General features: G+C 41.6%; 1 protein-coding gene across 6 annotated transcripts in view; it reads left to right on the forward strand.

The window, feature by feature from the left end:
- The window catches only part of atp13a3 (ATPase 13A3), a 187,182-nt gene that overhangs the window by 10,960 nt on the left and 149,122 nt on the right, over nt 1-27,100 (forward strand). For 4 of the 6 annotated variants that reach the window (XM_041211022.1, XM_041211039.1, XM_041211072.1 and 1 more), the window contains exons 2-3: nt 7,080-7,165; nt 17,994-18,167. In XM_041211022.1, the coding sequence (XP_041066956.1) occupies nt 7,115-7,165; nt 17,994-18,167 (225 nt within the window). In that variant the 5' untranslated portion in view covers nt 7,080-7,114. Of the gene's footprint in view, nt 1-7,079; nt 7,192-17,993; nt 18,168-27,100 lie in introns of those variants that run through there. The other 2 variants (XM_041211049.1, XM_041211069.1) reach the window with 2 other exon arrangements.

Consider the following 27,100-nt stretch of genomic DNA (forward strand, 5'->3'; position numbering starts at 1 on the left):
GCTTCACTGGAACTTTGCAGCATGCCAAGGACGGACATGTGGGCTTGAGAGCAGGATGGTGTATTGAAATGGCAAGTGACAGGAAGGTTTGGGTCATGCCTGCAGACAGACCGAAGGTGTTCCGCAAAGCAGTCATCCAGTCTGCCTTTGGCCTCCCCAATGTAGAGGAGACTGCATTGGGAGCAATGAATGCATTAGACCAAATTGAAGGAGGTACAAGTGAAGCACTGCTTCACTTGAAAGGAGTGTTTGGACCCTTGGACAGTGAGGAGGGAGGAGTTAATGGGGCAGATGTTGCACCTTCTGCGATTGCATGGGAAGGTGCCATGGGAAAAGGATGAGGTGTTGGGGGTGATGGAGGAGCGGACCAGGGTGTCCTGGAGGGAACGATCCCTGTGGAATACTGATGGGGGGTGAGGGACTGTGAGGGGAAGATGTGTTTGGTGGTGGCATCATGCTGGAGTTTGCGGAAATGGAGAAGGATGATCCTTTGAATGCGGAGGTTGGTGGGATGGAAAATGAGGATAAAAGGAACTCTATCATGGCTCTGGAAGGGAGAGGAAGGTGTGAGGGCAGAGGCATGGGAGATGGGTCGGACACAGTTGAGGGCCCTGTCAACCACAGTGGGTGGGAAACCTCGGTCAATGAAGAAGGAAGACATGTCAGAAGTGCTGTTTTGGAAAGAGGCATCATCAGAACAGATGCGAAGGAGGCAAAGGAACTGAGAGAATGGGATGGATTCCTTACAGGAAGCAGGGTGTGAGGAGCTGTAGTCAAGGTAGCTGTGGGATTCGTTGGGCTTGTAATGAATATTGGTGGATAGTCTATCACCAGAAATGGAGACAGAGAGGTCAAGGAAATGGAGGGAAGTGTCGGAGATGGGCGATGTGAAGGTGATAGAGGGGTGGAAATTGGAAGCAAAATTTGATAACATTTTTCCAGGTCCAGATGAGAGCATGAACTGGCACCGAAACAGGCATTGATGTACAGAAAAAAGTTGTGGGAGGGGGCCTGAGTAGGACTGAAACAAGGAATGTTCCACGTACCCCATAAAGAGAAAGGCATAACTGGGGTCCATGTGGGTACCCATAGCCACACCTTTTATTTGGAGGAAGTGAGATAAGTTAAAGGAGAAAATGTTCAGTGAAAGAACTAGTTCAGCCAGGCGGAGGAGAGTTTGGTGGATGGAGATTGTTAGGGCCTCTGTTCGAGGAAGAAGCGGAGAGCCTTCAGACCATCCTGGTGGGGGATGGAGGTGTAGAGGGACTGGATGTTCATGGTGAACAGGAGGCGGTTAGGGCCAGGAAACTGGAAATTGTTGATATGACATTGGGCATCAGAGGAATCACGGATGTAGGTGGGAAGAGACTGGTCAAGGGGAGAGAGAATGGAGTCAATATAGGAAGAAATAAGTTCCATGGGACACGGTTGGTCTACAGACCTGTTTGTGGATTTGGGAAGGAGGTAGAAGTGGGCTGTGGTTGGAAGCAGTGGAGGGAAGATCCCCAGAGGGGGACAGAAGGGGGCTATTGAGCCTGTCGTGCCTGTGACAGCTGGAAAAGAGCTATCCAGCCTATTGCCACGTTCCAACCCTTAGTCCGTAATCCTTAGGTTATGGCATCTCAAGTGATGTGTTTCTGCTTCACCACCCCTTCACGCAGTGAGTTTCAAACTCCCAGCCACTCTGGGTGGTAAAAAGAAATTTACTCCTTAGCCACTCCCTAATCCTTCTACCAATGAATTTAAATTTGTCCTCTGGTTATTGAACTCTTAACTAACCGAAGTGGGACCTTCCTATCCATTCTATCTTATAAACTCATAATTTTAGACACTTCAATTAAATTTTCCTCAGTCTCCTCTATTCCAAAGAATACAACTCCAGCCAATTCGATCTTTCCTCGTAGCTATAATTCTCTATTTCTGGCAACAATCTTGTAAATCCCTCTGTGCTGTCTCTAAAGTGATCACAGCCTTCTTACAATGTGGTGACTAGAACTGTACAGAGTAATCTAGTTGTGGTCTAAATAGTGTTTTATACAGTTCTACCTTAACCTTGCTGTTCTTATGCTTTCAGCCAATAAAGGAAAATAACATCTATGCCTTCTCGGCCACTGTAGGGATTTGTGCACATGCACTCCAAGGCCCGCCCCCTGTCCCTCTACACTTCTCAGAATTCTACCATTTATTGTGTATTCACTTGCTTTCTTTGTCCTCCCCAAACGCATTGTCTCACACTTCTCCAGATTGAATTTCATTTGCCATTTTCTTTGCCCATCAGTTTAAGATATCTTCCTGCAGTCTGTAGCTTTCTTCCTCATTATCAACCACATGGCCAATTTTTGTATCATCTGCAAACTTCTTAATCTTGCCCCTTACTGTTAAGTCTAAGTTATTGATGTATACCGCTATGGTTCTAGTGCTAACCTCCCCACTAACCTTTGAGTGTATGGTCGATGGGTTTAATTGTGTGGCCCCCCTAATTTTTTTTGCATGACCAACCACATTTGGTAATTTAAAGGGACTGATTTGTGTGCTATTTGCACAAAGACTTGTAGCCACAGAGCTAACAGGAAACATTGTCTAGTAGGTCTGACAGCATCTGCGGAGAGGAATACAGTTAACGTTTTGAGTCCATATGACTCTTCATCAGAACTAAGGAAATATAGAAATTAGGTTGGGGGGTGGGGGAGGGGGGGGTGGGGTGGGACAGTGAAAGGTGGAGGCAAAGAAGAGATTGCCAAAGATGTCGTAGACAAAAGGACAAAGGGGTGTTGATGGTGGTGATATTAGCTAAGGATGTGCTCTTGGTGACATTAAGGGTAGAAAGCAGGACGAGCAAGTGACAGATAGCCCTGGTGGGGGTGGGGTGGGGGGAAGGGATCGAAATAGGCTAAAAGGTGGAGATAAAACAATGGATGGAAATAGGCGAGAAAAGAAAAATATATTAAAAAAAAATATTAATTATTGGTAAAAGGGGGTGGGGATGGAGGAGAGAGTTCTGACCTGAAGTTGTTGAACTCAGTGTTAAGTCCGGAAGGCTGTAAAGTGCCTAGTCGGAAGATGAGGTGCTGTTCCTCCAGTTTGCATTGAGCTTCACTGGAACATTGCAGCAGGCCAAGGACAGACATGTGGGCATGAGAGCAGGGTGGTGTGTTGAAATGGCAAGCGACAGGGAGGTCTGGGTCATGCTTGCAGACAGAGTGGTCACCCAGTCTGCGTTTGGCCTCTTCAATGTAGAGGAGACCACATTGGGAGCAGCGAATGCAGTAGACTAAATTGAGGGAAGTGCAAGTGAAGTGCTGCTTCACTTGAAAGGAGTGTTTGGGCCCTTGGATGGTGAGGAGGGGGAAAGTAAAGGGCCAGGTGTTGCGCCTTCTGTGGTTGCATGGGAAGGTGCCGTTGGCAGGGGGGGCGGTTGAGATGTAGGGGGTAATGGGCGGAGTGAACCAGGGTGTCCCGGAGGGAACTATCCCTGGGGAATACCGCCGGGGGGGTGAAGGGAAGATGTGTTTGGTGGTGGCATCATGCTGGAGTTGGCGGAAATGGCGGAGGATGATCCTTTGAACGCGGAGGCTGGTGGGGTGATAAGTGAGGACAAGGGGGACCCTATCATGTTTCTGGGAGGGAGAGGAAGTTGTGAGGGCGGATGCGTGGGAGATGGGCCAGACACAATTGAGGGCCTTGTCAACCACCGTGGGTAGAAAACCTTGGTTGAGGAAGAAGGAAGACATGTCAGAGGAACTGTTTTGGAAAATGGCATAATCAGAACAGGTGCGACGGAGGCAAAGGAACTGAGAGAATGGGATGGAGTCCTTACAGGAAGCGGGGTGTGAGGAGCTGTAGTTGAGGTAGCTGTGGGAGTCAGTAGGTTTGTAATGAATATTAAAGGACAGAGAAGTCAAGGAAGGGAAGGGAAGTGTCAATGATGGACCATGTGAAAATGATGGAGGGGTGGAAATTGGAAGCAAAATTAATAAATTTTCCAGGTCCAGATGAGAGCATGAAGCGGCACCGAAGCAGTCATCAATGTACCGGAGAAAGAGTTGTGGGAGGGGGCCTGAATAGGACTGGAACAAGGAATGTTCCACATACCCCATAAAGAGACAGGCATAACAGGGACCTATGCGGGTACCCATAGCCACACCTTTTATTTGGAGGAAGTGAGATGAGTTTAAGGAGAAATTGTTCAGTGAGAGAACAAGTTCAGCCAGACGGAGGAGAGTGGTTGTGGATGGGGATTGTTCGGGCCTCTGTTCGAGGAAGAAGTGGAGAGCCCTCAGATCACCCTGGTGGGGGATGGAGGTCACGCCTACAGTTCTCAATGAAAAGATCCTCCATCACCCCCTACACCTCAACCCCCTCCCACAGCACCTTCTCATGCAACTGCGGAAGGTGCAACACCTGCCCCTTTACTTCCCCCCTCCTTACCGTCCAAGGGCCCAAACACTCCTTTCAAGTGAAGCAGCATTTCACTTGCACTCCCCTCTACATTGGAGAGACCAAACGCAGACTGGGTGACCACTTTGTGGAACACCTTTGGTCTGTCTGCAAACATGACCCAAACCTCCCTGTCGCTTGCCATTTCAACACACCAACCAGCTCTCATGCCAACATGTCCGTCCTTGGCGTGCTGCAATGTTCCAGTGAAGCTCAACGTAAACTGGAGGAACAGCACTTCATCTTGAGTTCAACAACTTCAGATCATGAACTCCCTCTTCCATCCCCAACCCCTTTCCAATCCCCCCTTTGCCAATAATTTATTTTTTTAAATATATTTTCTTTTCCCACCTATTTCCATTATTTTTAAATTTATTTCCATTCATTGTTTTATCTCCACCTTTTAGCCTATTTCGATCCCTTCCCCCCCCACCCAACCCACACTAGGGCTATCTGTCACTTGCCTGTCCCGCTTTCTACCCTTAATGCCACCAATAGCACATTCCTTAGCTAATACCACCACCGTCAACACCCCTTTGTCCTTTTGTCTATGACATCTTTGGCAATCTCTTCTTTGCCTCCACCTATCACTAGCCTTCTATCCAGCTCTACCTGTCCCACCCCCCTCAACCAGCTTATATTTCACCTCATTTCTTTATTTCCTTAGTTCTGATAAGTCATACAAACTCGAAACATTAACTGTAGTCCTCTCCGCAGATGCTGTCAGAGCTGCTGAGTTTTTCCAGCTATTTTTGTTTTTATTTCAGATTTCCAGCATCCGCAGTATCTTGCATTTAACATTGTCTAGTACCTTGGGCCCTGTGGAACCCCACTGGAAATAACCTTCCAGTCACACAAACGCCACTGGACAATTACCTTTTGCTTCTTGAAACTGAGCCAATTTTGAATCAAACTTGCCACCTTTCCTTGCATACAATGGGCATTTACTTTTCTGATCAGCCTGCCATGTGAGACCTTGTCAAAAGCCTTGCTAAAATCCATGTAGACTACATCAAACACTCCCCTATCGATCCAGAATAATGAGATATCAACCTGCTCTGCTGGATGGTAAGGAGTTTGCGTGTGCTCAAATCAAATTCACAGTTGATGGTGTAAGACTGCATCTGCACAAAATTGGCTATATCACTAAACTGGAAATGGGCTAGCTGTGTTCTGAAGTGAAATGAGTCACATTGGTGGATTAAGGTGAAATATTTAGATTTTGGGGCAGTATCTGCATACTTAACTGAGGCAGATCTTGGTATGTACATTTGGTGCTTACAATTGATAGAATGCCATTCCCAACAATAAAATTGATAGAATGCCATTCCCAACAATAAAATTGCCTACAACCTAAGCATAGAATTCATGTGTTAAAAAATAATGGGACATAATGATTCTTGGAAGTATTGTCATCAGAATTGCATTATTTTCTGCTGACAGCTATGGTTTCACTTAAATCACTTCCCCTTTTAGCCCTCTCCTGCAACAAATAAATTGCTTTTGTTTTGTAATAAAATATGAAGTACTGTGCAAATGAGATTACTGAAAATTCTAGGAAGGGCTTGGTCAGGACTATAACCTGTAGGCCGTCAACTTGCAGATAAAATCAGGTTGACCTCATGCATACGGAACCTGTATCATTGAATTTGTGGAGTTGCATGCATCAACGAATAATGAAGGCTCCATTGGAGTATAATAAGACTGGACTACATCCTTTGTACGAATGTAACAGTTGACTTTTATTGTTTGTATCTTTTAAATAACTTTGCCAAAATGTAATGGTACTATTGTGTTTGTGATGAGTTAAAAAGAAGTTAAGAGCAATGTTTCAAAGCAAGTACTTCATTTGTGATGTGTAGCCTCAGATGCCAAGTGCATCACACAATCTCAAACTGTGAGAGTAACTGTAAACTACCTGAGCAGTCAAAGCTATTTATATATAAAATATATATATATATATATATATATATATATATATATAATACCTAAAATTATGTAAGTAACAATTAACCATCAATTATATTTTTCAAGTGTTGTTAACTTTTAGTTTCAGTATTGGAAAGTCTGCTCCACAGTTGAACTATTGGACTTTTTATTACTAGAGTTCTTGGCAGCTTGAGGACAGGGGATATACATACTGCTGTAAATTGTATAGCAAATGGGCTGTTGGAATATAGTTTAGCCAGCAATGTAATGTAATAGTTCTTAAAGTTGAAGTTGATTATGGTAAACAATGAGGTATTGCAGTATATAAGTGATATTGTTAGAACTTTTGACTAACTTGGATCAATAGATATTTTCCTGTTATGTAGAATGTGTAATTTGGTTAAATGTTGCATTAAGAGCCATTTTTTTGAATTAATTCTTATTAATTGGTTGAAGGATAGGACATGTTTGAATGAAACATTAATTTTTAATATTTAATATATTTAAAAATATTTTTAATATTTAATATTCCAACAGCACAAACATTATTCTTAAACAGATTTTATGGTAAGTGTGGATATATACCAGTTCCACAGCTTAGAATATGGAACAATTCATTCTATGTATTTATCTTATAACACTTCAGTTAACCAATTATATATTCTTGCTAAACTTCCATTATTAATTTTCTTGAACATTTTTTGTTCTAACAGTAATCAAATAAGCGAAGTCGAGTTTGTGAAACAAAATGGCTAAAGAAGAAAATAATTTTATCAACAAAGGGAATGAAGATGAGCTGGTAAAAAGTGTTACTTCGTTAATCAGGTTCTGCTTTTTTACTTTCCTTCCTTCCAGCCCACTCTTTTTTGAAATCTATGAAACGAAGTATACATTTTAGTTGAGTTTATTATAAATCAACAATTTAAAGTTCAGAGTTGTGCACTTTTTAACCTGTAATTTTACTTGCGTTTCTAACTATTATTTTCTGGAAGCCTTTAATATAAACTTGTGATTTTGAAGTCTATGAGCATTGTAGTAAAATATATGCTTAGTGATTAAATTAGGTTTGTCAGTTGGTTGTCTGGGTTAAAATCCTTATTTTAATTAAAATAAAATGGATCATAGTTCCAAATATTTCTCTAGGTTTTAGTATAACCTAGTTACAAGGAGGAATAGTTCAAAGCTTGGGAGGTAGGAGGAAGACAAGGAGGAGAATGCAGAGGAGATGAGGGGAAGGGTGTAGGTTGTAGCTGTACATGTTGCATTGTTTACATATTAGATGGGGACCAAGGGATATTGTTTGAGTTCTTATTTATGGCACTTTACTCACATGCTGATAGTCTATCTTAGCACTACACAAGGCAATTATTCGTAGCGGTACATATGCCATTACATTGTTTCTTAGACTTCACATGGCACTGTTCTACTACAAATTGGACTAAAGAACTTAGGTTTGAAATATCCTACTTCGAGACTTTATTTTGTACTATTTGGCTACAATTTGTTTGTAAGTGGAGTTTGAATGAGGGATGAATATTTGATTACTACTACTTTGAATGTAATTCATTCAATGCATAAAGGTTCCTTTACTATCTATCCCTCTCTTCACCTTCTAGCCCAGTGGACTTTGAAACTTGTTTTTCACATATTTAAAAGCCCTTGCTATTCTGACTTAATGTTTGACTTGCAATTGTTCTGACTTGTAATGTTTCTCATGTCATAATTGCTTTCAATTTTTTGTTTTGTCAAGTCCTTCCTATAAACCAAAACGTGCCCCAACTAGGTTAAGTGAGTATGTTCACTGAATCACTTAATTCTGCTCAGTTTGATAAACAGGGAGATATTTTTGTGCATATCTTGGAGTAATTTTATCAACTTGATGATTGGAGCATAAGAAAAGGAGTTGGCTATTTAGCCCCGCAAACCTGTTACACTATTCAATGATATAATGTCATACCTGAATCCTAACTCCATTCACCCGCCTTGGCTCCATATCACAATATCCTTGGTTAATAAAAAGCAATCAATTTCAGGGTTAAAATGATTAATTAGCTCATTTCTACTTTTTGTGGTAATGAGTTGCATACTTCTCTTCTGAATTGCCTGACTAAATGTTCTCTTGTCCTAAACTACCTGGACAGAGGGAGAAATATTTATCTATCCTATCAATTTCTTTCAAAATCCTTGAAAACCTCAAATAACCCTTTAGTTTTCCACATACCCCGGAATACAAGCTTAGTTTAGGTAATCTCTCCTCGTAATCTAATCCTTGGACCTCTGTTAAAATTCTGTTGAATCTTTGCCTCAAGGTCACCCCTCCTTTCTAAGGGGTGGTATCTAGAACTGCACACAGTATTCCAGGTGTGATTTAACCAGGGCATTGTATGGCTGTAGCAAAACTTCCTCCCAGTTATTTTCGAGTCCTTTCATTATAAATGTGCAATTAGTTGCTGCAGCGACATTTTGAAGGATGGGTGTTGGCAATGAAACTTGTATAGTAGACCCCAATAAATTATTCATGAACACACAAACAATTGGGGATTCAGCCATTCGCTAAATTTATTAATTACTTAGATAACAATAGATAGCTGAATATCAAACTCTGCTGATGACGCTAAGATTGATGGCATAATAAGTAGTGCAGTCAGGAGCATAACATTAGAAAAATTGATAGATTAAGCACGTGGGCAACACAGCAGAGATTGGGAAGTAGGTGCTAAAAATTGAGTAAGATATCATTGTGTGGCAAAATGAGTATGCGTTCAAGTTCATATCCAGGAAGAATACCATATTTCAGGAAAATAATACTAAATGTAAGTTTAACTCATAACTACAAGTATTCTGAAAACTTAGTGTTTCAATGGAAAGCAATTACTTTGCATCATAATTTGCAACATTGCTGCAAGTTGCACTGAAATTATATAGGAAAGTGGTGTTTGTTTTATCATGTAATTTTACGCTAAAATTCCTCATGCCCCTACTTTGACTACACTCGAATGTACATTTTACATTATAAAGCAGTGATTTAAATATAGTTCAGAAACCAGTATAGCCACATATCTAGAGGAGAAACATTTGGACAATTAGAGCACAAAAGGAAGCTATTTAACCCACCGTGTCTGTACTGATCAACAAAGATCTGACTCATTAATCCCGTTTTCCAGTGCTTGGCCCGTAGCCCTGGAGGCTATGGCAATGCAAGTGAATATCTAAATACTTCTTAAATGTTACGACAGTTTCTGACTCAACCACCCTTTCAGGCAGTGAGTTCCAGAATCCCACCACCCTCTGGGTGAAAAAATTTATCCTCAACTCCCCTCTTAGCCTTCTAACTCTTACCTTAAATCTATGCCGCCTGGTCATTGACCACTCTACTAATGGAAAAAGTGCCTTCCTATCCACTATACCTATGCCCCTCATAATCTTATACACCTCTATCAGGTCCCCTCTCAACCTTCGTTGCTCCAAGGAAAAGAACCCCAGCCTATCCAATCCTTTCTCATAGCTCAGACCCTCCGGCCCAGGCAGCATCCTGTTTAATCTCCTTTGCATCTCCTCCAGTGCAATCACATCCTTGCTATAATGTGGTGACCATAACTGCACACAGTACTCTGGTTGTGGCCTAACCAGTGTTTTATACAGTTCCAGCATAACCTCTGTGCTCTTGTATTTTATGCCTCGGCTAATAAAGGTAAATATCCCATATGCCTTTTTAACCACCTTATCCACCTGCCCTGCTACCTTCAGGGATCCATGGATATGCACAGCAAGGTCCTTTTGATCTTCAGTACTTTCCAGGGTCCTACCATTCATAGTGTAATCTCTTGCCTTGTTAACCCTCCCCAAGTGCATTACCTCACATTTTTCTGGGTTGAATTCCATTTGCCACTGCTCTGCCCACCTGACCAGTTCATTGATAATCTTCTGCAGCTTATGGCTGTCCTCCTCACTATTTACCACCCTACCAATTTTCATGTAATCCGTGAACTTTCTGATCAGACCCCCTCCATTTAAGTCCAAATCATCTATGCACACCACAAACAGCAAGGACCCAGCACTGAGCCCTCCGGAACCCCACTGGAAACAGACTTCCAGTCACAGAAGCATCCCCCTACCATCACCCTCTGCTTCATGCCTCTCAGCCAATTTTGGATCCAATGTGCCACTTTGCCTTGACCAATCTGCCATGAGGGACCTTATCAACAGCCTTGCTAAAGTCCATGTAGACCACATCAAATGCATTACCCTCATCAACACTCCTGGTCACTCCTCAAAAAAATTCGATCAAATTTGTCAAACACAGCCTTCCCTTAACAAATCCATGCTGACTACCCCTGATTAATCTGTGTCTCTCCAAGTGCAGATATATTCAGTCCCTCAGAGCTCTTTCTAGTAATTTCCACACCACAGTGGTTAGACTGACTGGCCTGTAATTTCTTGGTCTCTCCTTTCCTCCCTTTTTTAATAATGGGACAATGTTAGCAGTCCTCCAGTCCTCTGGCACCTCACCTGTGACCAGAGCGGATTTGAAAATTATTGCCAGGGTCCCTGATACCTCTTCCCTTGCCTCCCTCAACAGCCTGGCATACATCTCATCCGGGCCTGCAGATTTATCAGCCTTCAAGGCCGTTAAATTCGCAAGTACCTCCTCTCTCTCTATGTTAATTTCCTTTAATATTTCACAGTCCTCCACCCTGATGTCTATACCTGCGTTGTCCTTTTCCATTGTGAAGACTGACGCAAAGTATTCATTGAGGACTGCACCCATGTCTTCCGGGTCCACACACAGATTACCTCTATGGTCCCTAATTGGCCTTACTCTTTCCTTAGTTATCCTCTTGCTCTTTATATATTTAAAAAATCTCTTTGGGTTTTCCTTTATTTAACCCAACAATGCTTACTGGGCGACCGCTTTGCAGAACACCTGCGGTCTGTCCGCAAGAATGACCCAAACCTCCCTGTCGCTTGCCATTTTAACACTCCACCCTGCTCTCTTGCCCACATGTCTGTCCTTGGCTTGCTGCATTGTTCCAGTGAAGCCCAACGCAAACTGGAGGAACAACACCTCATCTTCCGACTAGGCACTTTACAGCCTTCCGGACTGAATATTGAATTCAACAACTTTAGGTCGTGAGCTCCCTCCCCCATCCCCACCCCCTTTCTGTTTCCCCCTTCCTTTTTTTTCCAATAAATTATAAAGATTTTCCTTTTCCCACCTATTTTTTAAAAAAAATTTTTTTAAAAAATCTTTTATGCTCTCCCCACCCCCACTAGAGCTATACCTTGAGTGCCCTACCATCCATTCTTAATTAGCACATTCGTTTAGATAATATCACCAACTTTAACTTTAACACCTATGTGTTCTTCTGTACTATTGTTGTTGACATCTTTTGATGATCTGCTTCTATCACTGCTTGTTTGTCCCTACAACCACACCCCCCCTCCACTTCTCTCTCTCTCTCTCTCTCTGCCCCCCACACACACACCTTAAACCAGCTTATATTTCAACTCTTTCTTGGACTCGAACTCAAGTTCTGTCGAAGGGTCATGAGGACTCGAAACGTCAACTCTTTTCTTCTCCGCCGATGCTGCCAGACCTGCTGAGTTTTTCCAGGTAATTCTATTTTTGTTTTTGTTTTGGATTTCCAGCATCCAGTTTTTTTGTTTTTATATTATTAATGCTTTCTCATGCACTCTCTTAGCTTTCTTAATTTCCTTTTTAAGATCCCCTCTGCACTTTGTATACACCCCTAAGGACTCTGCTGTATTAAGCCCTCAGTATCTGCCATGAGCTTCCCTTTTTTCTTAATCCTATTCTTTATATCTCTTGACATCCAGGGTTTTCCGGTCTTGGTCCCTCATTTGTCTTTATGGGAACATATTTGCCATGTAGTCTCGCTATTTCCCCTTGAATGCCTCCCAATGCTCTGACACAGTTTCGTCTGCAAGTAGCTGCTCCCAGTCCACTTGGGCCAAATCATATCACATCTTAGTAAAATTAGCCTTTCCCCAGCTCCTGGCCCAACCATATCCTTTTCTATAACTATCCAAAATCTAACTGAGTTATGGTCACTATCTCCAAAATGCTCCCCTATTGATACGCCTTCCACCTACTCAGGCTCATTTCCAAATATTAAGTTGAGAACTGCCCCCTCCCTTGTTGGGCTTTCTACATACTGTCTAAAAAGTTCTCCTGGATGCAAGTTAAGAATTTTGCTCCTTCCCTACCTTACACACTAAAACTATTCCAGTTAATGTTTGGGTAGTTAAAATCCCCTACTATTACTGCCCTATTACTCTTATACTTCCCTGAAATTTGATACATATTTGACCCTCTATCCCTCCCTGTTTGGGGGCCTATAGTACACATCCAACAGCGTGTTTGCCCCTTTTGTGTTTTTCACTTCTACCCATTTGGCTTCATTTGATGATCCTTCCAAGATATCATCCCTCCTTGCTGCTATAATTGATTCCTTGATCAATATTGCAACCCCTACCCCTCTTCTATCCCCCTCTCTATCTCGTCTGAATACCCTATAACCAGAATGTTGAGCTGCTAATCCTGCCCTTCTTTTAGCCAAGTCTTGGTTATAGCTATGATATCACACTCCCATGTGCCTATCTGTACCCTCAGCTTGTCTGTCTTATACCTCAGGCTCCCTGCATTAAAATATATTCCATTTAGCCTTGCTAAACTCACTCCTTTCATATCTAGCTTAGATTTCGTCGGCCTTCCAGACTCACTTACTAGCGTTTTAACTTCTAATTCTATCTCAGCTTCTCTCCCCTCTGAACTACTTTTCAGAATCCCATCCCCCTGCCAATTTAGTTTAAATCCGCCCCAACAGCATTAACAAACTTCTCCTCGAGGATGTTGGCCCCGTTCCTGTTCAGATGTAATCCGCCCAACTCGTACAGGTCCCACCTCCCCCAGAAACGGTCCCAATGCCCCAGGAATCTAAAGCCCTCCCTCCTGCACCATCTCTCCAGCCACACATTGATCTGCTCTATCCTTCTGTTCCTGTACTCGCTACTGTGTGGCACCTGGAGTAATCTGGAGATTACTACCTTTGAAGTCCTGCTTTTCAATTTCCTATTTAACTCCTTAAAGTCTGCTTGCAGGACCTCATTTCTTTTTCTTCCAATGTTATTGGTCCCAATATGGACCACAACCTTTGGCTGTTCACCCTCCCCCTTCAGAATGCCCTGCAGCTATTCTGTAACATCCTTGACCCCGGCACTCCGGAGGCAGAATACCATCCTGGAGTCATGTCTATGGCCGCAGAGGCTCCTGTCTACTCCCCTCACTAATGAATCGCCTACCACTATTGCCCTTCCGCACTTCTTCCTCCTGCCCTGAGCAGCTGGACAACCCACAGTGCCATGGCCTTTACTCTGGTTGGCCTTCACAGAGGAACCGTCACTCTCACCATTTTCCAAGGCCGAAAAGTGGTTTGCGTGCGAGATGCACTTGGGTGGATTCCCTCACTACCTGCCTGGTCCCCTTCTTCTGTCTGGCGGTCATGGATTCTCTCTCTGCTTGCACTTCCTCGAGCTGCAGGGTATAGTGTATTCAGACGAGATAGAGGGGGATAGAAGGTTGGGGGGGGGGGGGCGGTGGGGGGGTTGGGGGGGTGTTGCGGAGGGGGTTGCAATATTGATCAAGGAATCAATTATAGCAATGAGGGGGGAATGATATCTTGGAAGGGTCATCAAATGAAGCCATATGGGTAGAAGTGAAAAACACAAAATAGGCAAACACGCTTTTGGGTATGTACTATAGGCCCCCAGTCAGGGAGAGATAGAGGATCAAATATGTAATCAAATTTCAGGGAAGTGTAAGAATAATAGGGCAGTAATACATTATGAAACGTGCTATCCACGAACCCCTCAGCCTCGTGAATGCACCGTAGTGCCCCCAGCTGCTGCCCAAGCTCCAAAACCCGGAGCTCGAGTTGCTCCAGCCGGAGGCACCTCCTGCACACATGGTTATTCAGACCTCTAGGAGCCTCTAGGATTTCCCACGTAGCGCAGGATGTGGAAATCATGGGACTGAGCGCCCCAGGCATATCTTAACTAAATAGAATTTGGACCTGTGTTTTTATTTTACCCTCACTCCTACTTGAGTATAGACTAGATGCTAGATCCTCTAGGTGCTGCCGACTGCCTGTCCCAGGGTCCCCCTCTCGCACTCCACTGCTTAAAGGGAGATATACTTGCAATTCTGCTTTCGATGCAAGTATACCCTCCTTAAGTAAGGAGACCAAAAATATGAAAGATTGGTCTAAGGTAGAATTTCCTCCTTCAGACCATTAAACCCTCCTCCATCTACCACGGAAGTCTATCAAACTCTGCCAGGTTGGTGGTGAAGCTGATTTGGTTGGTGACACTCCACAGCCAGGTGAGTTATGTCACTGACATGTTTGGCCATCAGCACAGAGACATACCCAAGGTCATGCCCGTGACTGAAGACCAAGTGAGCTTACCAATTCAACACACCAATTATTAAGATGAGGGAGATTCTGAAGCAGCAAAGAATGTGCCCACCTTTTCGCAGAGAACAGCTAGAAGATGACCACGGACAAATGAATCATCGAGTTCCGAGTTGACTGGTGCAAGCCTTAAGAGGTGCTGAGAGCTCTTTAGTTCATGATCTGTAATCTGGAATTATCTGCGGACCACAGTTGAACACTAACATTTCCCAGCGGAAGTTGGAGTTTCTTGGACTAATGAAGCAGATGACGGCTGAATTATTTCATGTAGCAGATTCATCAGACAGGGCATATAGAGAGACCAATTGATTTTTATGCTTTGATGGAAGCTCAATGAAGCGTTTGAGGCCAATGGTAACAGATTGGAGGGCACTTTAAATTGTAGAAGTAACTGAGGTCCTGCAGGGTTGGTTGGTTGCTGAATGGTGGTTGCATTATTCCAGCCAAACAGCTAAAGAGTGAGACTGTCGATCCAGGATTAAGTGGAAGAGTGGCTAGCGCAGTTTGTGTTCCTCTCTGGGTGACAGCACCACCAGGGCTTGGTCTGCCAGCAGCAAGCACAGTGTCAGCTGGACATGGCAAATGAGACTAGGCAGCTCAGAATCTTCCCCCTGCGATACAGCCAGCAGCAGCTCAGTTTGGTGAGCCAACGGCAGTGAGCAGGATAATCACAGAGCCTGGCATCTGGTGTCCATCACTTCTTAGCTTTCTGGTCCTGAGGAAACTGGGATACAGTGGAATAATGCCACTGGCCAAATGGCTCACCTAGCTGCTGAAGTCAAATGGGGTGCCTGGAAAGGATAACTTTGGCTATTGGCATGACCTACCCTTTCATACTGCTCCTTTGTTAGAAGTTTGTTTGAATTTTTTTAAAAATTATGAACGTATAAAGTACAGTTTAAATAATTTTGGGTAATTCAAACCGAGGTGAACAATAAAAACCCTTTGTACAAAGTAACCAAATACTAAAAATGTTAGAAAAAGATGTTCGACAAACTGGACTCATTTGAAATTTACAGTTTCGATAAAGCACTTTTGGCTGTGTCCTGTATACTTTCTCACGATCGAACTTTGTAGGGATACTCTATTGTTGAGCCAATGGCTATCCTTTGATGGTCCACCTGATTAATTTGCTGTGTCATGCAAATGCACAATACCCCTTTATTCTGCACCAGTAGCTCAGGATCTGCATTTGGATGGGTGCTTCCTCAGTATGTCAAGATTCAGATCTTCCTCCTTTGCCAAAGTTATGCACTGCACAACAAATTGTAACAGTTTTCAGTATCTTTTTCCATGAGGATTGCAAGATATCCCAGCTCATTCAGGCACCAGAATTAACTGTTGAGAACCATAGTGGGCCTTTCAACCAAATGCCTGGTAGCAGGATGGGCATGGTCGTATTGCTGTTACGTTGTGGAGCTATCAGGGCATCAACAGCCACGGCAACAAGGGGTAATCCGTATTGCCAATGATCTATCTTTCAACTCACCTTGATGGCCTACACACAAAGTGCAATGACTGAATTTCGAACTATGTATTGTGGCATGCCATTGTACGATGGACTATTGCTAGGAAAATCAGCGAATGAAAACTCATCTCGGATGAGATGCGTGAGCCATCGATCACCCTTGCATTCGAGGGGAACCAGTGATATTGTAAAAATGTTGCTGCTGGTGCACTCTTTGCTTCATTGTGGACATGAAAATTTGATGAAATCTGCAGATCTTTGTGACTGGGTGGCAGTGACCACCTGAATGCAGGCTTTCGCTGCTCTCTGATGTAAAGTGCAAATGAAAGAAAGAAAAACTTGCTTTTATATAGTGTTTTTCACGACTACTGGAAATTGTGAAATGTTTTACAGCCAATGAAGCACTTTTAATATGCAGTGACTGTTGTAATGCAGGAAAAGTGGCAGTCAATTTGTGCACAGCAAACTCCCACAATGACCCGAAAATCTGTTTTTTTATGATGTTAATTGTGGGATAAAAATTGGCCAGGGCACTGAGGATAACTCCCCTGCTGTTCTTTTACATCCACCTGAGCAGGCAGATAGGGCCTTGGTTTAAGGTCAAAATATGCAAATCTGACTCTGCAGAACTCTCTCAGTAATACTCTAGAGTGTCAACCTAGCCAAGAAAGATCCAGAGCCATAAAACCTGAGGGCTAAGGTGACCATCACTTTAAATTTTAACACTGTACAGCATTTTAACTGTGGCTGGGGAACATCATGGAGCATGCTGAGGAGTCAACCAACAGCCTTTTTTCATGTCTGGTGGCTCTGACTATTGCAGCTTACGCACTCTTCTGAGGGTGATAACAGCAGCTGGGATTGTGTCTTCACTTGTCCCACTTTCCTTCTGGATCTTCTACCTCTGCTACTCCTTTTCCTCTTTCAGTATAATGGCGAGCAAGGGTAATGTTGGCAGGTCATTTTAATAAATAAAGAACATTGCAAAATCGATTTGAAGATGTGAAGAGTACAACCTATACGTTTCATGGAACTGCAGATTTGCGCCGGAATTAAGTGGCAACCAGTCTCTGTGCATTAAGAATTCTGGCCCATTTCCCACAGGAATGTAGTCATGTTAATTTGCCATGAGGATTCTGGGGACAGGTCACGATGAACGAGCACAAAAGAACCAGCAAATTCGGGCTTCTCGTAATAATGGGGATGTCCCCTTGATCCTTTATGCTGGAAATTGGCAATGCTCGTGATTGCACATCTTTTTGGAAGCAAATTCATTCTTTAACTGATAATGTTGTATTAATTCTTATTAATTGTACTCTTGAAGTCACTTAAAAAAAAAAAATTAACCATTCAACTCAATCAAGTAACTGCCATCTTAATTGCTTTTAGCTATAATGCAAATGTAGATTTTGGCTCAAAAACCAAGTCTTACTTTAAACATGCAATGCGTATGAATTGTTGTGAACTTTATCTTTTGGAAACTATAAATAAGCAGTTTGCACTTACTTTTTATATAGATCTGTGTTTGCACTGTGTTTGATTAGTCATGTTCTCAAGCAGTGATATGCAACACATACAAACAAATCAACAGCATGCTAATGTTTAAAATAGAGAATGAGCAAAAGGAAAGTCTTGTTACCAACTACTGACATAGTTTTTTGTTGCAGGAGATTTATGGTTATAAACAATGTCTTTGGAAGCTGGTTCTGGTTGCAATTGGTGTTATCTGCACTGGTGGTTTCCTTCTCCTGCTACTTTACTGGATGCCTGAATGGAGCGTGAAGGCAACGTGCACCCAAACATCTCTCAAAGAGGCTGAAATTGTGCTATTGAGGACTACAGTAAGTATGCAGCTGGTAAAAGTAAATTGTTGTCATTGTATTTGGATTTTGTATTTTAGGCAATAGCAAACTGTGCAGAACCTGTTTCAATTAAAGGTTCAGTGACATTAGAGCATTTTCCAAGCAGATACAAATAAGGGACAATTTTTTATGTGCCACATTTAGCTTCAATTATACTGATACCAATGATCTCTGTAGCAATACAAGTAGTGAGAATGGAATTTCATTGCCTCCTCATTTCTCTATTGAGTTATTAGAAGGCTGTTCTTACATACCTGCAGATATTTGCACAGAATGTGATTTGTTAGATTTAGCCTGCTCACAATTTTGCTCATGAATTTAAAAGCAAAATAGCTCTCCTCTCAATAGAAAATAGGCATTTGACAATCATTAAAAGAAAGACTTGGCTTGCAGTGCGGTTAGACTTTTGTTGGAGCAAAGTGAAACTTGTGAGACTGAGCTTGGGTTATAAAATATACGGGAGCAATTGCTGATTTCTGAAATCAATCCTCAAGATGATAAAAGTTTGAATCAAAGCTTTGGCACAAGGCAGAGAAGATATGTCCTAACAGGTAGCTTTGTGTAGGTAAAAAATTGGGGTCTTTGGATTGACTGGCTGAGCCTGAGGCAAAAATTTCAATCAGAAACTCTTGATTTTGTACATTGTGAGATCCAGTCTGAGAGGATAATGAATAAGACCTTCCATGGAAAGCCGGTCAGCTTGATAGAGTTAAAGGGTCTTGGGAAGCACCACTACAAACGACCTCAAAGAAATATGCCTTGTTTGTACCTGAACTGTCCCCTAAATGTCTTCTATTGCACCGTTACTCTTTCCTCTGCAATCTATTGCATTCTACTTGTGGTGGATCCCTTCTTATTCAGTCCTTCTCCAGTTGACGATTTTTGCCTTTGATCTTTTCTGGCCTCTTCCCATAATTACTCTAAATTGAATCGTGTTGAGATCACGGTTAGCTGGATCAGAGGTTCTCAGCGAGAGGTTGGCCAGCCCTAGGAGTCTATCAAAAATAATCAGAACATTTGCCGAAGTTGGGCCTTGCTCCATCTGCCTACCTCTCTCTCTCTCTCTGCTGAATTTTTAAGCCAGACTTGGTTGTGTTGACCATTTGCTTCAACCAATGACCAGAACTGAACTTCATCGCTCGTTCAGGCACTAGAAGACTCACAGCTGCAATATGTCACCACACCTCTCACCTGGGCCTTGATCCGGTGCCCATTCCCCTCACTTGAACCTCAATCTCGTGTCCAGCACCAGTAACAACTTTTACATGAAGCCAAAAAGCATATATTTGTAAAACTAATTTTTATACTACAAAATACTTGTGCTACAGGGGATTGGTAGAATTTTTTTATATCATGGGATGGACGGGAGGCCCCGGAAGGGTGCAATGGTTGAGAACCCCTGAACTAGGTGATCTTCTACTATAAAACCTTTCACTTACCCTACTTCATTCCCAGAACAAGATCCAATGTTGCTTCCTTTCTTGTTGGACTGGATTGAGAAAGTTCTCTAATGCATATATTAGAAATTCTTGCCTTCCCTACCCTTAACATTTTTCCAAGTATGTATTGAGTAATTAAGACCTTCTAATAAAATTACTGTATTTTTGTTTCATCCCTTTGAAATTTGCCAGCAAATTCTAGTGTTTCTACACCTTTTTAATCTTTTAACACAGGTCTGGATTTGAGGAAAAAACCTTCAGGAAACACACTATACAGAAATTAATGGGAATTTTTCCCGTTTCAACCTCATCTTAGAACAAGGGTGAGAAGGCAAGGAGGGTTTGGCGGTAGTCAGCATGGGGTGGTGGGGATGTGGAACGTTTAAAGCTGTAGCGTTGATGCATTTAGATGTTCAATTCGTGGTCATTCCCTACAGATTGTTTGCGATTATACCGTAACTCATCCCATTAAATTTGCACATTCTGCAATATAGGATATTAATTTTTAAAATTCATTTATGGGATGTGGGTGTTGCTGGCTAAGCCAGCATTTATTACTCATCCCTAATTGCCCTTGAGTTATTTGTGTTAAGTTTCTCCTTTTCAAATTTCAGTTAGTTATGAACCAAACCTGTGCTAATTACTCAATACTAAATGTATTATGGCCCGTCATCTTGTTTGTCTGGAACATTTTGTAGCAGAATATGTCCTGTGTGTAATTATGACATTCTGACTGAGCAGAGTGATGTCTGCACAGATCATTGCGCATGCGCAGATGGCCATTTTGCATTGGCAGGAGCCATAGCAATTAAAAAAAACCTTGCAACAATGTAACAGCTCCCCCTCTGTTTCTTAACTCAGGCCAAATAGATTCAGTCCTATAACTAGAACTGTAACTTCATGCTTAATCAATATTGCTATGGCTTCTCCTGTTTTCCCTTTTTTATCATTTCTGAGTACTTGGTTGCCAGGAATGTTAAGAAACTATTCTTGACCCTGATTGAACCATAATCTCATGTGGCAACTTGTGACTTCAGCTCACCAGCCTTATTAGTTACACTAACGACATGGATGCACATACAGCTTTGTATCTCACATTTGCTGTTTCCCTTAATCTGTTTCTTGCAATTTTTGGGAAGCTTCTCATTTTAATGTGTATGTTTCTCTGTCCTTTGATCTCCTTGCTGCCCCCTTCCGCAATTTCCTGATTCTCCTTCCGCAATTTTCTGATTCCCCTCCTGCAATTTTCTGATTCCCCTCCCCTGCCAAATTAAGTGCTCCCAAACAGCACTAGTTAGAATCTCAGTGTGAACTTTGGTTCCAGTTCTGTTCAGGAAGAACCTGTTCATCTTGTACAGGTGCCCCTTCCAACCACGCATTTACCTGCTTTATGATGTGGCAGATGATGTGTGCCAGCCAGCTCAAATATATGAGGGAAATTTGATCACATGGTCACAACTGTTTTGTAGTTTGTATTTTATTTCGAGAAGCATGCCTTGAATTCATAAGTAATAAGACTACCGCGACTTCAGAGGTTTTTTAGAAAACTAAATTAAACATTTATTAACAAATGAAAACATTTCAAACATGTGCATAAGTCTACAAATTACTATAGTACTAACCCCTAAAGCCCCTAATTAATCTGGCTCCCAGTTATACCTCTGTTAAGGCAACAGTAAAAACAAAATAGATTTAAACAGACCCAGGCAAAGCAACACAATACCCTGGACAGTCACATTCAAAATGAGTTTTCTCAGGTTTGGTTCCTGTAGACAGCAATTTGATGCACAGATGCTGGAGGCTTTTCACACGTGTTAGATCTTAGAATGCCTTCTCCTCTTACACATATCCTCATCCCCTTTATACATGTTTCTCCCCTTTTAATGCAAATTCCATTGTTCCCATATGTTTTTGAAACTTTACTTTTCCCATAATACAAATCTTTCATAGTACTAATTTTATCAATAACCTTTGGGAAAAATAAACACACTGTTTGGCTTAGCTTCTTCTGGCTAGGTATAACATCTTACCATCACTTTGAAATTCAAACTACCCTAATTTATCTAAAAATGCAAATTTTCCTTATACCTCACATTCTAAAACTTCAGCCATATTTATGTAATTAGCATTTCAAACCTAGCTTGTTGTTGATAACTCAAAACCTGCAGACCAGCTGTCTTCAATTCAATTAAATACCCCCCTCCCTATTTCCTGAAATTCCCGGAAGGATATCGATGCATTTTTTTCCTTGGTCTGTAGTCTTGATTTGTGGAAGATTCATTTAAAAAGTCTGTTACTTCCTAATTTTCTGTAATAGCCCATATCTTGCAGTCAGTGGCAAAGGGAGGGTGCCAGCTGCTAACTTTAAAGATGATGTGGGCTCTAGAACATTGACTTACCCTATTCCAATGTGACTGAAAATTATGCTGGCTGCAAGGGATCTGTGATGTTCAACAATGATGCAGTCATTGAGCAGCCTGATTAGCCAATCAGATTGAAGAATTCTCATGGCAAACCAGGAAGTAAAATGCACCGCTTATAATTCACTTTATAATCAGTGTATAAAAAGCAAAAAGGAAAGATGAGACATACACATTGGATTAAGGTAGCTGAAGTATGATTAGTGTTAATAAAAAATAAAAATCATTTAATTTTTAAATGTTATGATGAGGGAATGGCACACCACATTTATAAAATTTTATTTTCAGGGCTAGAGAGGTTATTCAATAATTACAACTCAATATGCCGTTAAAAACTTAGGTGCGTCCCAATCAAAAAGACTTAGCATTTTCAGTGGTTTATACAATGAAGATAGTGTGCAAAAAGTTGAAGTTCATGCTGGTTCATTGATTCTGTGTTGATTACATCTGTGAAAACTGCAACAGCTCACTTTGTGGAGCAGTCGGCTATCACTACAGCTTCTGGATTTCTGCATTTAACTGTGCACATGTATAATCCATGTGCTGTGAGGTTTACGTGGTAATAATGGAAAGCACTGACAGTTTTGCTGTCATTAAAACTGCAAACTCCAGGTCAATATTTTTGCCTTAAAAATTCTATATGGATCTTGGGTGCTAGCTACTAAATGCAATTTTTTTAACTATACACCTTTGGATTTGTGTGACTTGTATTTATCATTTACCTTTATTGTTGCTTTCTATAATGTACCTTTTGAACTTCCAGTTTCTTAATAAAAACACAAGGATAGAGAGAAATTATGGTATATCATGGCGTATAAGTTGACCCAGTGTATAACTTCAGTGACAAAAATCATGTTTAAGCTTGTACATGGCATATAAGTCAACTCCCTTGCTTGCATTAGGCGTCGGTCTCAGTTTTTCACCTCATGTTTTACTCATAAGTCAGTGCACGAGATCAAGCATTACGGGTCATGTTTCCAAGAAGATGCACAGGAGTTTAAGATATGCCCAGACCAAGCAGATCATGTATGGCAAATGTTTAACAGAAATGGTTCCTCTGGCAAAAAGAATGAAGTATGAAGCTGGATTCAAGCTAAAAGTCGTAATATTTGCCAGCTCGTCAAATAACTGTGCTGCAGCAAGGGAATTCAGTGTTGGTGAAAAACTGGTGCATGAATGGAAGAAGAAAGAATATGTGCGAAAGAAGATGCCCAAGACCAAATGCGCCATGAGAACAGGAACCAGCCACTAGCCTGATCTTGAGAAGCATGTATCGGAATGTTACGTTGTCACCAGAAATGCAATGCGTATATATGCACTTAAGTGCACCAAGTCAAACCCCAAGTCTAGTAAAGATTTCAGAGCAACAGCTAGTTGGTGTAGCTGCTTTATGGAACATAAGTGCCTAGTGTTGCAGCAGAAGACCAGGATCACTCAGAGACTACCAAAAGACCTTAAGGCCAAAATTCTAAGTTTGCAGCGATTCATCAGACAGTGGCATAAACACAAGTACCCATTTTACTACATCGGCAACATGGATGAAATGCCCATGAATTTCAATATGACCAGTAGTGGGAAGACTTGAAATCAATTCTAGTAAAAACCACAGGAAGATGAGATTCATGGTTGTTCTAGTCTGCATGGCTGGCAGAACAGAATTAAAACCTACGGTAGTTCTCGAATGTAAAACCATGCCAAAATTCAAGTTCCTTGCAGGAATTTTTGTGCATGCTCATGACAGTGGTTTATTGGATAAGCATGGAATGAAGTTGTGGATCAATAATGTGTTGAATAGGCATCCTGGTGGCTTACATACAGAATGCAGCTTATTAATGTGGGACATGTAACAGATGAAATCAAGACATGACTGTAAAGAAATAACAAAATTGCACTTTTACTTGGAAGGTCTCATGTCTGTAGTTCAACCTTTGGATGTATGGCTCAACAAGCCATTCAAGGATCATGTTCGCACCAAATGCAATAGTTGTATGGCTGATGGAGGAAAAAATCCTTCACATAGAGTGGAAATATGCATTTTGCCCTGTTTGATGTTTCTTGTGCTTTCGTCATCAAACTGTGGCATATTATTAATGCACAGACTGGTATTAGATCGTTCAAAAGATGGATGGAGAGGAAGATGATTTGTGGATGATTCTGGAGGCAAAAGCGCCAACATCTGATTCTTGCGATGATGCCAAAGCCAAAGTGACTCAGAATGAATTTGAAGAACTCTGCGTTGGATGCAGAAGACGATGAGTTTAACGCTATTTAAAACATTTTGGTTGTGGTTAAGGTATGCTTGTAGAGTTAATTCATTCAATAGCACATTGATTTAATTTGAAAAACCGGTGCTTTTTATTTCACATTTCAAAATGATGACCAACCCACACTGTTGGTTCACGTTTTATACTCGGTATATAAATCAATTCCCGTTTTTGGAAGGATGTTTTGAGACTCCAAAGGTCGACTTATACGCCATGATTTCTGGCATCCTTTATGACATATCGCGTGTAATAACGTGTGTCCAAAAGCACCTCTAGAAGGGAGAATCTTTCTCTTTGAATGCTCTTTGATGTTCACTTCACTACTTTACAAAATCAAAAGGAAAATATAGGTGTTGTAAAGTGCTTACAGGTTTTTGCATCACAGAAGTATGAGTTGTAGAGCAGACGTTGGTTATACATGCCCGTTTTTAGAACCTGAAGCTTCCAAATGGTAAGATTTTGTTTTTAGATAACCTAGGTGCATGATTTTCAGAGCTTTTTTAAAGCACAGCTGTTCAACCATTGTACTCATTCAGACGAGATATTAAGCTGAGGGCCCATTTGCTCTGTCAGGTGGATGTATTAGAAGGGCAGAAGGTAGCGCTCCCTGCTGTCCTAGCCAATATTTATCCCTCAACCAACATCATACAAAAAAAATGATCTGTCATTATCACAGTTCTGTTTCTGGGAGCTTGTTATGTGCAAATTGGCTGCTGTGTTTCTGACATTACAACAATAACTATACTTCAGAAGTACCTCATTGGCTATAAAGTGCAATGTCACATCCTGAGTGACCAGAATCAACATAAGCCTTGATTTTATTTCAAAGAATGACATATGAACATTTTAATTTATTGTTTCCTGTATGGTTCTTGGTTATGGTGTTATTTTATCACAGAGTGAGGTACTAAACTCAGTACAAATTGATTTGATAGTGGGGCCCAATTCTTTTAGAATCAGCCCCTCAATAGGTCTGTTAATATATTCTTTGTGTCTATCAAGCATGTAGCTTCACCCAGAGCTGTAATTTGGGTGAATAGCTGATGTCTGGCTATTTAGAGCTGTATTGACTTTCTTCAATTGAGAGGCTAAAGATTATACTACCATCAAAGTTGACAATGAATGAAATGAAGTAAACTAGATGCTGTCGAAATTGGGCTTTAAGAGGCTAAACTTAAAGGAGGAAGGAAAAGCTGAGAGATTATAAAATTTCACTGTTCTGCAGTTCAGGAGAAGATTGGCGTAACAGATAGTCATGTACCATTTTTAGTGTTGCAGGAATACAGGTGATGTGTTTAAATAGAATCCGTTGTGCATCAAGTCATTCTCTTGGCTCAAATGTCTAGCACTAGCACCTGGTGGTTTCAGATCTGAACTATAGGTCATAGACTGTGGTGTAAATACTCTTATGCAGTTCCAAAGGAAAGAAGTAATAATATGGAAGAAAATTTTAATAAGTAATTTCCAATTTAGTTTTCCCACCTCTTGACTGACCATAACAAGATGTATTTAAAGAAGTGTTAGTACGCTTTGAGTGTGAAGAACAGATACAAAAACAGGTTTTCTGCTAAGTGCAAATGAAAAGAAAGGTGAAACGTTTATTTCTCTCAACATTCAGAAATGTATGCAACAAACACCAACTCGTCATTCTCTCTCTCAAACACACCCCCTCCCCCTCCAATGCACACACGATTTCTAAGGATGTATCATTCACTTAGATTACTTAACGTCCCAAAAGTCAATATTATTGTTTCTCCAAGAAGATCATTTTAGTAATTGAAGGTGTAGCCTTTCCTACTGCCTATCAGGGGCCAAGTGATGAGACTCTGACCAATGAGTTCGAAGCACAAGAAATCGGGGGTGGAGGGGTCATGGAAGTGGTGTTTTCTAGTCGAGGACCTGGTTCAAGCATACAGCTTCTGATAAGTCCTCTGTAATAAAGTTATCTGTTTCAAGTAGAAACCTGTCCAGAATGTCATGTTATGACATTTGGAAACAAGGGTAAAATAGCTCAGATGCTGCCCCTCGCCTTGTGAATGTGGGTACATCAGATCTTAAGAAAAAAAGAAAAGTATACTCACCAGTCTTGCTGCTTTTCGGCAGAATCGATCCTTATGACGTGACTGTGGAAGACTGGAACCCTGGAGCCAGTATGTAGAGCGCCTTGGTTTTTATTTTGTGGTGAATGAAATTACCATGAAGGAGAAACAGAAAGCAATCCTTATGAGTGCATGTGGCAGCAAGACATAAAATCTCATCCACAGTCTGACGGCCCCAAATGCGTCCAATTCTGAGTCCCTTAACAAATTGTTAGACCTCGTGAAAACGCATTTTCCGCTGAAGTAATAATGCAGAAGTTTAAGTTTAACTCCAGAGTAAGGGCCCTGGGAGAGTCCATTGCAACCTATATAGTGAAGTTGAAGCAGTTGACTGTGCACTGTGACTTCAGAGACACTCAATGATATGTTGTGGGATCAGTTCGTTTATGGAGTTCACGATGACACCATTCAGTGCTGTTTACTCGCAGAAGCTGACGTTGATTTGAAGTGCATCATGAAAATAGCACTAGCCATGGAAAGTGCTGTGAGAGATTTGCAGGCTTTACAAAACGCACAACTTGGCGCAGTTCTTCATGTGGGGTGGGAACCTACCGCCGGGCGTGGCACAAAAACCAGAGAAGCAGCAGCGAAGTGAGAGAGAATTTCCTTTGCTAGAAAAATGAAAAGGCCTAGTGGAAGCATTTCAGCAGAAACTCAGAGGTTAACCTTTTAAAGATGTGGGGGTAACCC

The sequence above is a fragment of the Carcharodon carcharias genome, chromosome 2 (assembly GCF_017639515.1).
Source record: "Carcharodon carcharias isolate sCarCar2 chromosome 2, sCarCar2.pri, whole genome shotgun sequence".
In the NCBI taxonomy this organism is placed as follows: Eukaryota; Metazoa; Chordata; class Chondrichthyes; order Lamniformes; family Lamnidae; genus Carcharodon; species Carcharodon carcharias.